Raw genomic sequence first — 13414 nt, 5'->3', positions numbered from 1 at the left:
CAGCCCCTTCAGCCGGCATCGCAGCCTCAACCGCCATCGCCGCCCTCCCAGCCCCCTCAGCCGGCACCGCAACCGCCGCCGCTTCAGCACCTTCAGCCGGCACTGCAGCTGCCGCCGCCTCAGCCCCTTCAGCCGGCACCGCAGCCTCTACCGGCACCGCCGCCCGCCCAGCCCCCTCAGCTGGCACCGCAGCCGCCGCTGCTTCAGCCGATACCGCCGCCGCCGCCGCCTCGGCCCCTTCAGCCGGCACCGCAGCCGCCGCCGCCTCAGCCCCCTCAGCCGGCACTGCAGCCGCCGCCGCCTCGGCCCCTTCAGCCGGCACCGCAGCCGCCGCCGCCTCAGCCCCCTCAGCCGGCACTGCAGCCGCCGCCGCCTCGGCCCCCTCAGCCGGAACAGCCGCCTCAGCAGGTAACGCCGCCGATGCCGCCTCAGCCCCTTCAGCCGGCACCGCAGCCTCTACCGCCACCGCCGCCCGCCCAGCCCCCTCAGCCGGCACCGCAGCCGCCACCGCTTCAGCCGGTACCTGCGCCGATGCCGCCTCAGCAGGCACGGCCGCCGACGCCGTCTCAGCCCCTTCAGCCGGCATCGCAGCCTCAACCGCCATCGCCGCCCTCCCAGCCCCCTCAACCGGCACCGCAGCCGCTGACCCCCCAGCCCCCTCAGCCGGCACCGCAGCCGCCGCCGCCTCGGCCCCTTCAGCCGGCACCGCAGCCTCTAAAGCCACCGCCGACCGCCCAGCCCCCACAGCCGGCACCGCCGCCCGCCAAGCCCCCTCAGCCGGCACCGCCGCCCGCCCAGCCCCCTCAGCCGGCACCGCAGCCGCCGAACCCCCAGCCCCCTCACGCGGCACCGCAGCCGCCACGGCTTCAGCCGGTACCGGCGCCGATGCCGCCTCAGAAGGCACGGCCGCCGACGCCGTCTCAGCCCCTTCAGCCGGCATCGCAGCCTCAACCGCCATCGCCGCCCTCCCAGCCACCTCAGCCGGCACCGCAACCGCCGCCGCTTCAGCCCGTTCAGCTTGCACTGCAGCTGCCGCCGCCTCGGCCCCCTCAGCCGGAACAGCCGCCTCAGCCGGTAACGCCGCCGATGCCGCCTCAGCCCCTTCAGCCGGCACCGCAACCGCCGCCGGCTCAGCGCCTTCAGCCGGCACCGCAGCCTCTACCGCCACCGCGGACCGCCCAGCCCCCTCAACCTCCACCGCCGCCCGCCCAGCCCCCTCAGCCGGCACCGCAGCCGCCGCCGCCTCGGCCCCCTCAGCCGGAACAGCCGCCTCAGCAGGTACCGCCCCCGATGCCGCCTCAGCCCCTTCAGCCGGCACCGCAGCCTCTACCGCCACCGCCGCCCGCCCAGCCCCCTCAGCTGGCACCGCAGCCGCCACTGCTTCAGCCGGTACCGCCGCCGCCGCCGCCTCGGCCCCTTCAGCCGGCATCGCAGCCTCTACCGCCACCGCCGCCCGCCCAGCCCCCTCAGCCGGCACCGCAGCCGCCGAACCTCCAGCCCCCTCACCAGGCACCGCAGCCGCCGCCGCTTCAGCCGGTACCGCCGCCGATGCCGCCTCAGCCCCCTCAGCCGGCACTGCAGCCGCCGCCGCCTCGGCCCCCTCAGCCGGAACAGCCGCCTCAGCCGGGACCGCCGCCGATGCCGCCTCAGCCCCCTCAGCCGGCACCGCAGCCTCTACCGCCACCGCCGCCTCGGCCCCCTCAGCCGGCATCGCAGCCGCCGAACCTCCAGCCCCCTCACCCGGCACCGCAGCCGCCACCGCTTCAGCCGGTACCGGCGCCGATGCCGCCTCAGCAGGCACGGCCGCCGACGCCGTATCAGCCCCCTCAGCCGGCATCGCAGCCTCAACCGCCATCGCCGCCCTCCCAGCCCCCTCAGCCGGCACCGCAACCGCCGCCGCTTCAGCCCCTTCAGCCGGCACTGCAGCTGCCGCCGCCTCAGCCCCTTCAGCCGGCACCGCAGCCGCCGCCGCCTCGGCCCCCTCAGCCGGAACAGCCGCCTCTACCGGCACCGCCGCCCGCCCAGCCCCCTCAGCTGGCACCGCAGCCGCCGCCGCTTCAGCCGGGACCGCCGCTGATGCCGCCTCAGCCCCCTCAGCCGGCACCGCAGCCGCCGCCGCCTCGGACCCCTCAGCCTGCACCGCAGCCGCCGAACCTCCAGCCCCCTCACCCGGCACCGCAGCCGCCACCGCTTCAGCCGGTACCGGCGCCGATGCCGCCTCAGCAGGCACGGCCGCCGACGCCGTCTCAGCCCTTTCAGCCGGCACCGCAGCCGCCGCCGCCTCGGCCCCCTCAGCCGGTACCGCCGCCTCAGCCGGTAACGCCGCCGATGCCGCCTCGCCCCCTTCAGCCGGCACCGCAGCCGCCGCCGCCTCGGCCCCCTCAGCCGGTACCGCCGCGCAGCCGTCTCAGCCCCTTCAGCCGGCATCGCAGCCTCAACCGCCACCGCCGCCCTCCCAGCCCCCTCAGCTGGCACCGCAGCGGCCGCCGCCTCAGCCGGTACCGCCGCCGATGCCGCCTCACCCCTTCAGCCGGCACCGCAGCCTCAACCGCCACCGCCGCCCGCCCAGCTGTGGGTCAGGAGCCGCTGCACAGACGGTGAGTCCCTGCGGGCCCCTCCCCAGCCCTGCGCGGGTCTCCGTCCCTCCCTCGGCCTCCCACGAAGGCCCCGAAGCGGTCCGGGCCCCACGCCTCTGCTTTCCCGGCTACGAAACTCGGGAAGGAACAGGGCTGTGTTGTGATCGGGGGCCGCGCGTCCTGTTCGGCTTTCTCTGAGCCACTCCCCACCCCTCTCCTCCTCTGGGCCAGGTGTAACATTTTGTCTTCCCTTTTCAACTGACGGTTTAAAACAGTGTTTCAGATAACTGTCAAAACACTGTACATGCAAAATACTAGGTTAACTTAAGGGAAGGAGTAGGAGAGAAGGGGGAAAGGAGCGAAGTTCACCGGTCACTTCTGCGGGGGAGGGTTAAGTGGTCACAGTGGTGAACGCGTAACTGCTACATGGCCCAGTGCGCTTACCATCATAGTCGTTACTGTTACTAACCCCAGACAGTTCTGGTATTAAGGAGGCATGACCACAGAACATGTGCTCATTGAGCTTAATTTTACACAAACAGTAAGTTTTCCACGGAATCAAGACAGGCAGTAAACGCCAGCTGCAGAGGACAGCTTGTGCAGGGCTGGGAAAGAGCATGGCATGATCAGAACTTTAGTTTGACTGGCTTGAAATGTAGAGGGAAAGGGAAACTTCACACTGATGAATCAGAGAGGAGATAGCTGTTTTTTATTAAACTAAAATGGTTGAATGAGCCTTGTTGATTAATGATTTGCCTTAGCAATTTGAATTTGGATTCTGCAAGTATTTTATAAGTTCTGTAAGAAGCTTGTTTTAAAATTTCAGAACTCTTAAGGTATTAGAAGTTCAGTTTTATTTTATAAGAATTTTTAAAAAGTGTTTATTTAACTCAATTAGAACAGAGTTCCTTTAACATAGGAGACTTTATTATCTCATGTATTAATACCCTCTAGAGGTACACAATGAAAAATGTGATTTATAAACAGATACATACAGACACAAGGAAAACAGAGCATGTAGCTTCAGTAACAGTTTAAGAGAAAAGTCAGAAACAGAAATCTTCCCTGGTCAAAATACCAAAAAAAAGCACCTGGGGCTTATATCCCTTAATTGATTTGAGCTCTAAATGGACAAATACACATTTTTTTTTTAAAAAAAAATTGCTAAGAACAAGATTCTTTTTCATGTTGAGTAATAATTTTGGAGTTTAAATAAATACCAACAATAGAGCTATGAGGGAGGAAAAATATAAAATACTGATTTTTTTATTTGATTTCACCGTAAGGTGCATTCTTAAATACATAGGAGACAACTGTCATGATTTGCACAACTCGCTTGCAAATAGTTCAACAGTATTAACAATGATTGAATTTAGGTGGTGGGCATATGGGAATTTATCATCTTATTAAACAGTTTTCTGTACTTCTGAGACTTATAATAAAACATTGGAAGGAACCTGTTAGACATAATGCTCTATGTGAAGTAATTTGTTCCCTTTGTGAAATTCTAGGAAGGTTAAAATGCATGTTCATAACTTCAAGAAAGTCACAAGCATTTATGATGTAATCAGAACTACCTGAGGATCTGTGAAACTTGGTGAGTTGGTGAATTTTTTAAAATGTCTTAAAACATTTTGTTTTTACAAAGATTACAGGAGTAAGAGAAGGTAAATCTTAATCAACTCTTAATATTTTTTTCCTGGTTGATGTGATATAATTAAATGTGGGGAAAAAAAGGTAAATTCTAAAAGGAGACAGTACCTTGATGTTTTCTATGGAGGAAACTCAAGCAGGAGGAAGTTTAATTTAAAAACATAAATTACTGCTCTTTATAATACATTCTAAGTTGTCATTCTTTTGAATGCCTTCCTTTCCAGACAGATGTGTTATTCTGGGAGATCATCAGGACTTCTGGGTATTTGGAGGTATTGACCTAACCAGTGGAACTGCTGATTTATAAGAAGTTGTCCAGAATTTTGGAAAACTGATTAGTAGAGGTAAATAATGTTTCCATGGCAAGTGATGACAGAAAGTGACTTCAGTGAATTTTCCTTTGTTTTTAGGCAGATGTACCTAACCATGTATGTTAACAATGATTTCAAGCTGAAGACTGAGAAGAACTGCCATTTTTGCCAGCTGGGATGCAGAAAAATTTGGACTTCTGGGTTCCACAAATGGGCTGAGGTAACTAAGACAGTAAACATATCTTCTTGGTCAACATGTATCTCAGGGTAATCACAGATGTGTTCCATTACCTGATACTGTTTTAAATTGGATAAAAACAGGAAAATTTAAGAAATAGAGTTTGTTTTTGCTTTTACATCAGTTTGGCAAAACAGAACAACCTCTTAATTACTAAGCACAAACCAATTTTTTCATTATTTTTAAAATATTTTAGTTTCTATTTATATTGGTTTTGTGATAAGTAAGTAAAATCTGTAAGCTCAGAAAATAGTCAAACCTAGGAAACTACTTCTGACAAGTGAATTAGCCTATTGAAAATCTGATTTAGATCCTTGGCATTAATTTTCAAGTTTTTACACTTTCCTTGGATTTCTTCTATCCAGGAAAACAACATGCTCTTTTTAGATGACTATACTCTGATTATAGTCTCTCCTTTATGGATTCAACACTAAATTGTAACCATAGGTATATTTTACCATTTACAAAAGTGCCTGGTTGGGGAGTGTAATACAATGATTTTGTAAATTGAATTACTCTAAAATTTCAAGGATTTATTTTTAATTCAATTATGATTAATTTTCATTTGTCACTGGCTCTTAATGCTTTATTTTAAAGTGTCTCTCATAGACCCCCTTCTTTCATCTTCTTCCCTTATGCTCTCTGTCCAGTAACTCTAAGTTCTTACATGTTCAAGGTAGGCTTGTGTATTTTTTTAAAGGCAGGCGCACCAAAAAGCACTTTCCTGTGACTATCCTCTGTTTTGTTCATTTATGAGTCCAAATTTTATAGAATTGATTTAAAGAATGTCATATCTTTCTTATTATTGTGAATGGTTTTTAAAATGCTTTCCTTCTGACTCATTTCTGCATACTTTAAAATAATAATATGAATCAAATAAGTATGGGAATAAAATCACATTTACTTGTATCACATTTGATTCCATTTATATGGCAAAGTCTTACTATTATGTTGTTGTTATGAACATGCATTTCATAATACACTTATTTAGATGAATCAGAGCTTATTCATTAAGGTCATTTACTTTTAGAAATATGTAATTTCTTGTGAACACATGTATATAGAAATACATGTGTCTTTTTATAATTTAAGCAGCTTAAAATACAGATAAAATAAATCCAAGATACAAGATAATATGCCTTGCATTAATTTAAATTCATGTGAGTTAAAAGACAATTTGAATATTGTTTCCCATTTTCTACTAGCTTCTTGATCATATTCAGCAGCACATTTACCTTTACATATAATTAAGGAATCTTTTTTATTTCTACTGTAGCTCTGTCATAATGGATACTCTGCCGCAGAATCAGCTGTCATCTATCCCATGTGGTCAAGCGCAGAGGTGAGAATTCTCATTTGTGGGATGACCACTCACAGCTTTAAATGTTTTTACTGTAACTGCTTTTATAAGGTAGCAAGCTAGAGAGAGAGAGAGAAACAGAGAGAAGAAAAGAGTTCTCTCTGCATATTCCCATGTTGTGTGATGGCATTAGTCTTCTTCTGCTGTATTTTTCTAGAATGTGTGTGCGTGTGTGCATGTATGTGTGAGAAATGTCTTGTCTTTGTCCTAATAGCCACTCTTCTCTCCCTCGAGTTTTTTTCTCTATCCTCCCCTCCTATATTTTTCTTTTTCATCAATATCTTCTCTTTCAAAAAATTCTTGATAAATCAAATTTCCAACTTCCTCACTTTTAATATGGTAAAGTTACTTGGATCCCCAACATCAAGGGATCTCATACTTTAATGTCTGTAAGGATTTCCAGAGACACCTTTTAAAAATACAGATTTCCAGGCCTTACTTTGAGCAGTCCTCTTCCAGTAGATCCAGGGTGAGGCTGAGCATCTCCGAGCCTTCCCCCTTCATATTATGGTGCAGGGGATCAGGGGCAGTTTTCCTCTGGGTCTCCCTGCTGTTGCTATTAACAGTGGCTACAGCATCACTAATATTTTTCTTTCTTGTTTTAATTGCATTAATATTATCAACCAGTTAATAGCATTTTCTTAAAATTATGGTCAAAAGCATAGGTGTTTGATTTATAATGGTATCTGCAAACCACTCTTTTACTGAATTAATTTGTTTTGCTTGTATTTCCAAAACTGTAAATGCTGTGAGTTAAGTGACTGCTTTGCTTCAACTACAGGAGAATGTGAAAACACTCCAGGAGAGAGAGGTTGCATATATCAATGCAGACTCATACACAGAAGGTAAATTTTATTTCAGATTGTCATTAAATAGTATACCAGTATTTAAGTCTATCAACTCCAACTCATAAACTAGGATTATCCTCTTTCTATGAGATGCCTCAATAATACCTCCATTTCTCCATTTTACCAGAGAGAACATTATTATGATTCAAATGAATCAATATGATTCATAACTAAGCTATTGATCCTAATTTCTTTAGTATATTTACCATTTGCCTATCTTGGATTACTACTTAAAACTTTAGTACTTTTGACATTCTTCCTGTGGAGCTATTTTTAAAAGTTGGGCTAAAATATTTCATACAGAAATAGTTCCTGTATGTATTGGAACAACTCTGAAATAAGCACCCACTACAAACTTCCTTTTGACCCTGACATGTGGCATGTGCATCTGTAGGCTTTCATCGTATTATGGTTATTTCTAGGTAAGTGTCACAGGACACATGTTAGTTACTGACATGCTCTAGTCTAAAGTCTTCATATTGAATTGAATAAATGAATAAAAACATGAACATTATGGCCTTACCACTTCCTTTGCCAAAGACCCCTAGGTACTGCTGCCTTAATGAGCAATGACCCTTACTTTTACTGCAGGAGCTGCAGCCTTAGCAGCAGAGTCCGCCTCTGCAGTCTCCTATCCTGAGTGTGTGCTGCAGCCTCTCTGGCTCCTGAATAGTTATTTCCACCTTGTGTTTTAGTTTTAGCCAGACTGTCTGCCTGTCTATTTATCTCCCTACCTATCTGTCTATTCTAAAATTTTATTTATTTCTTTTTACTGAAGTACATTTGATTTGTAATATTAGTTTCACGTGTACAGCAAAGTTACTCAGTTATATACATATACATATACATATACATATACATATACATATACATATACATTGTTTTTAGATTCTTTTCCATTATAGGTTATTATAAGATACTGAATATAATTCCCTGTACTATACAGTAGGTCCTTGTTGGTTATCTGTTTCATATATAATAGTGTATATCTGTTAATCCTGAACTCCTAACATATCTCTTCCCTTCCCCCTTTCCCCTTGGGTAACCATAGTTTCTTTTCTATGTCATGAGTCTATTTCTGGTTTGTAAATAAGTTCATTTGTATCATTTTTTTGTTTGTTTACATTCCACATATAAGTGATAGAATGTGATATTTGCCTTTCTCTGTCTGACATACTTCACTGAATATGATAATCTGTAAGGTCCACCCTATTTTTAATTCTCCAGGAATGATGCCTTGAATTTGAAATCTGTTATATATTGTTTATAATTAGAAAATAAAGTTAGAATTAAATACAGGTTTGTAGTCCATTTGGAGGTATTAAAATTCTCTCTTATTTATTTTGCAGGCAATTATACTCTCAGAGTTGACTGTACACCCCTTCTTTTCCAGTTGGTATATAAACTGACAGAAGAGGTATGTAAATAGATCTGTTGTAATGATTTCTGATGAGTAGATAAATCAATAACTTTTGTTTTCTAAATTACTAACATTTAAACTGGTGACAGACATAGCTGATTTGTATAAACAAGAAATCAGAACGAGCTTTAATACACTACTTATGTGACATAACTATGAGAACAGTAGTGCTAGTCTCTGTTCTAATAATAGTTCCTAATAATTGTATACATTTGTTAAAATGTGCAGGGTCTATTGTTTCATGGGGCAGAGTCTCTTTGATATAACAGAAAGAATACTGAGCTGGGTTGGGGAAGCCTTGGCTGTGAAGATTGCCTTGGCTATTCATTCATTCATTCATTTATTCATTCAGGAAGTATTTATTGTGTGGTTACTATGTATCAGGTCCTATGAAAGGAACTCTAGCAGCAAAAGTGATAAAAGGACAAGGTTACTGAATCCAAATACTTTGTAATCTAGAGAGGCCACAGACCTGTAAATGAGGACTCATACTTCACTTGAATATTGGATACTATATACAGTGGAGGACAGTTGCAGAAGAGAGAAGTTAAAATCCTAGGGTAGCTGGTGAGGTTGGAAAGCATTAGAAGGTGTTTAGAGAAGGATTAGTGGTTAGGCTGTAAAATGGAAGGATGTGAAAGTGGGGAGAATGTTTCTCCTCAGAGGACACAGGACCTAATAAAGATGTGGATGTGTGAAAGAACATTTCCTGACCTCTGGGTAATGCAATATAACCTCATTGTAAGGTGTTGGTGAAAAAGCTGGTAAGAAACGGGGCCTGACACATAGGCCTAAATGTTCATAAATCTGGTGATGGTGAAATTAAAGAATCTTTAACAAGGTTGTACATTATCATTTTTATTCATTAGAAAAATTACTCTGTATCAGTGCAGTGAATACGTTAAGCTGTAGTAAGTCTAAAAGCAAAATGGAAATAATTCCACATACTTGTTTAGCACACAGGAATTTATAAATACTAGTTATTGATGTAAAAACTACTCTGAAAATGCTACTGCACTCTGAATCTCTAAAAATTATGTGATCTACTCATTGAGTATATTTGTGCTTCATTTAAATAACCCCCCATTATAGAATTTAACTGTAGAAATGTTTCTTTCAAGTAGGTATCACTTAGATGACAGTGGGAAGTAGATGTCACATCTCTGTGGTCCTGTTTCCCAATCGCCCTTCATCTTGCCCTGTCCTTTTCACTGTTAGTGTCTTTAACATCTCATCCTCCCAAGTGAGCATCCTCCCATGCCCATCACAACGCCCACCATACTGGGAAGCTTAGGTCCTTGATCCTTTTATTGAAATGTCCCATAAAAACATCTAAAAGCACGCTGAAAAGACAGCCCTTGTTGGGGAATCCTTCTCATGAGATACATTTACTCTCTGTCCTACAGAGGAGGCTCCTGCCTTTATAGGAGGGGTAGTAAGAATTTTAGGGCCAAGAAGGAGAAGCTTAGGTCTATCCCCTTTGTACATTTATTTAATAAGTATTAAATGTGTAAGTGGTTACCATAGTGACAGTATAAATCAAACATAGTTTCTGCTATTAGTGTGTTACCTGTGTAGCCAGGAGAGACTATGATCAAGAATTTTCAAATCCAAGATAGAGATTAAAATCACCAAAGGGTATACAGATAAAAGTGTGGGAAGCAAAAAATAAGTATCTTAGTTTATTATTTTACATGTTGGAATTAAACAGCCTGCTTAATGGGAAATTGCAAATTTTTTTCCATTCTAAAGCCTCTTTTACATTAATTTGAATTTAATTTTCATGCCACTTTAGATACAATATATTTGACTTTCAGAGTTTTTGTTTTAGGTAGTTTTTTAACAGTTTAACTGGGAAATTAAAATGTGTATTTAGAAGTTACATTATCAGGATGAACTAATTAATTGTCCAGAAGAGAAGAGTGAGATTTTATAATCTTGTTTGATTTGATTGTCAGTGGAAGAATCAGACATCATTCATCTGGAGAAATGCTATTGGTTGCTGAGGGCTCAATCCTGAACTGGATGATTTGATTTAGAGACATTTGGCCCATTGGCTTCACCACCAATTCGTCCATCTCTGAGTGAAGGTGGGAATCCTTCTATTTTCTACAAATGTTCTTTGCTAAACACCTGAGCCTTGTTCCACCTTTGGAGCCTTGTGTAAGTCGGTTTACCTTTCTGCACTTGAATATTCTCATATATAAAATCAGTTTGACCAAGACAATCATAATGAAAGTGTGCTCCAGTGTGGTGCCTCAGCATCTGGTGCAGGGTCAGGGTGGTGGACACTGAATAGGCAAAGCTCTAGCTTCCACACATGACCCCACCTCTTCCTCAGCTGAGGAGTGTCTATTGTATTTCTTTTATATAGAAGAAGGTTCCACTGCTGTATACTTCCCCCACCCTTAAAAAATTAAGAAACCACTAGACCATCTCTAAGGTCCCCACTTAGCTCTAAACTTTTCACTACTATATATATATATATATATATATATATATATATATATATATATATATTTTAAATGAGGTTTACAAGGAGCAGTTGTGGGTGATAATCACAAAAACTGTATTTGAAATCTGAAAGCTTGGGTTCTTCTTCTGATTCAGACCTTTTTAAAAAAAATTTCTTACTTTTAGCAAGTCATTTAACTACTTCTTACCTTCAATTTTCTGCTCTTTGAGGGCACAGAATTAGATTCTTGAAATAGTCTGTATTCTTCAGGTTTCTAGTGTGTTTTAGAAATATTTATTTGTTAGGGGAGCTAGAACAGACAGGGTTTCCACTTCAGCAGTGCAGTTATGTTTTTACCTTTTTATAATTAGAGATTGAGAAATCATTTCATTTGAAAATAAAATGATTCCATTTATTTTTTAGGAAAAGTTTAAAAACCACAGGATTAGATTATAAATTGCCCTTTATTTCTGAAATTTAATATATTTAGTTATACAGATTAAGTGGTACAATGAAGACTGCAGTACAGAATTTCTGTCTCTTATAATATAGTGTGTTAGTTTTCTTTGCTTCATGAAGGAGCTGTATGAATCTCATTAATAACAACACAGTATATCTTTGATAGAGTTCAACTTTTCTTCTTCTTTTTTCCTTTTTCTTCTTAGTCTTTCCAAATTAGGATAATTGTGGTCTCTGACATTTTTCCAGTTAAATTTTTAAAATACATTTTTATTTTTTACATTCTACAATCACTTTTGACTTTTGGAATTAATATAAGATAGAGACAGGTATGCAGACAAAACCAAACACTAAATGATAGTATTTTCTTCTAGGAAGTTAAATGTTGGTTATAATTATGCCAGGGGGTGGGGGAAAAACTTCCTAAGACAGTGGAAACTACTGATAACTTTTAAAAACTAAATCAGTTTATGCGAGTCATGCCTCCTTTCATAGGCATGTCATTATTAACAGAAAGTTTGTTGGCTGTGATTTATTCTGTCTGTGTTCCTATTTTACAGGTTTATTTAATGCTTTTGGTGAAAATCATGACAGCCACATAGATTTTAAGGAGATATCCTGTGGGCTATCAGCTTGTTGCAGAGGACCTCTGGCTGAAAGACAGAAATGTAAGTGTGTTAAACATCACAAAATTTGGAAGCTATACAGAGAAAAAAATTAGCATCCATTCATGTCAAAAATCATCTGATTAAGGCTTGAATTTTCATCCCTTTTGCACATAGCAATCTCTTGCTAAGGTTTTACTGACGTCAGTGTAAAGGTTCAATCATCTATTCTTTTTTACTGTGGAGTAATTTAAGATCTTTGTTATTAATAATGGTTGATTTTCCAGATAAATGTACAATTCATGATAAATGAACTACATCAGTCATGATGTGTTTGAAAATGTTAAGCATATAGAAAATATTTTCTGGTAGTCTATATAGAAAATTTGTCTTGCTTAACTTGAATTTCAACTTATTTTCTATCACTGTGTATATTGATATTTTATTAGCAAAATTAAATTTATGATAAAACAATTTTATTAAATACTAAATTTATCTTTTAAACCTATCTAAAATATTATGGCATAATTTATAAGCATATTACATTCCTAAATCTTAACCATATTTGTTTAGGAAAATGCAGCAGTTTACATTTAATTGGAACCTAATTCTTACATATTCACTAGGGTCATTATCTCTGCATCTTTCTAAAATACAGCTTCACAAATACTGCATATTTTGGGTATGATACTTAATAGTTCAATATTCTTTAGTAATGTTGTACTGTGATGCACTCGTTAACTTAATAGCATAATTATTACATGGGTGTGTGAAGTAGATAATTATTTAATCTTAAAAATTTAGATTTCTTTTATCTTCCCTGATAGTATACCATTACTCTAACCTGGCTTTGTGATAGATTATTTGTTCACATTAAAGTTCTGGTATTAAAGAGGCTGAAGTCTTTGTTTCTCAATTGAGGTTGTTGTCTTAAATTTTTTTTTAATTTATTTTTTTGCCAGTGGACTAGTGGAAGTTAACCAAATAGACTAACTAGCAATTTTGCTGATATTGACGTTAATTAGCAAAGTGCTGATATTTTGGATTTTTAGCTTGTTGTATATAAACTTCATTGAAGAATTGAAATTGTTCTTAGGCAAAAATATTGGGTGCACATTAATTACATTGGAGAGGCAAAATCTTTATACAGTCATCTCTCATTATCTGCTGAGGATTGGTTCTGAGACCCCCTCAGATACCAAGTCCATGGATGCTCATGTCCTTATGTAAAATGGCATAGTATTTGCATATAATCTATGCACATCCTCTTGTATACTTTAAATCATCTCTAGATTACTTTTAGTACCTAATACAATGTAATTATTTGTAAATACAATGTAAATGATATGTGAATAGTTGTCAGTGCATAGCAAATTCAAGTTTTGCTTTTGAGAAATTTCTGGGAAAATTTATATATATATATATATATATATATACATATACATATACATATATACTTTTGATCTATTGTTTATACCTGTGAATGCAG

At 42.5% G+C, this 13414-nt stretch overlaps 1 protein-coding gene across 1 annotated transcript in view; it reads left to right on the top strand.

The window, feature by feature from the left end:
- LOC140693700 (uncharacterized) overlaps positions 1–13414 on the top strand; it is a 95546-nt gene that overhangs the window by 36480 nt on the left and 45652 nt on the right. Inside the window, exons 2-9 of the mRNA XM_072957405.1 lie at positions 748–2597; positions 4088–4173; positions 4640–4760; positions 6055–6120; positions 6920–6983; positions 8336–8403; positions 10365–10496; positions 11881–11988. Of these exons, the coding sequence (XP_072813506.1) occupies positions 748–2597; positions 4088–4096 (1859 nt within the window). The 3' untranslated portion in view covers positions 4097–4173; positions 4640–4760; positions 6055–6120; ... (2 more) ...; positions 10365–10496; positions 11881–11988. The remainder of the gene's footprint in view (positions 1–747; positions 2598–4087; positions 4174–4639; positions 4761–6054; positions 6121–6919; positions 6984–8335; positions 8404–10364; positions 10497–11880; positions 11989–13414) is intronic.

Source organism: Vicugna pacos, unplaced genomic scaffold (assembly GCF_048564905.1).
Source record: "Vicugna pacos unplaced genomic scaffold, VicPac4 scaffold_20, whole genome shotgun sequence".
Lineage (NCBI taxonomy): Eukaryota > Metazoa > Chordata > Mammalia > Artiodactyla > Camelidae > Vicugna > Vicugna pacos.
Note: the sequence above shows the minus strand (reverse complement) of the source record. Positions and strands in the feature narration are given on the sequence as shown.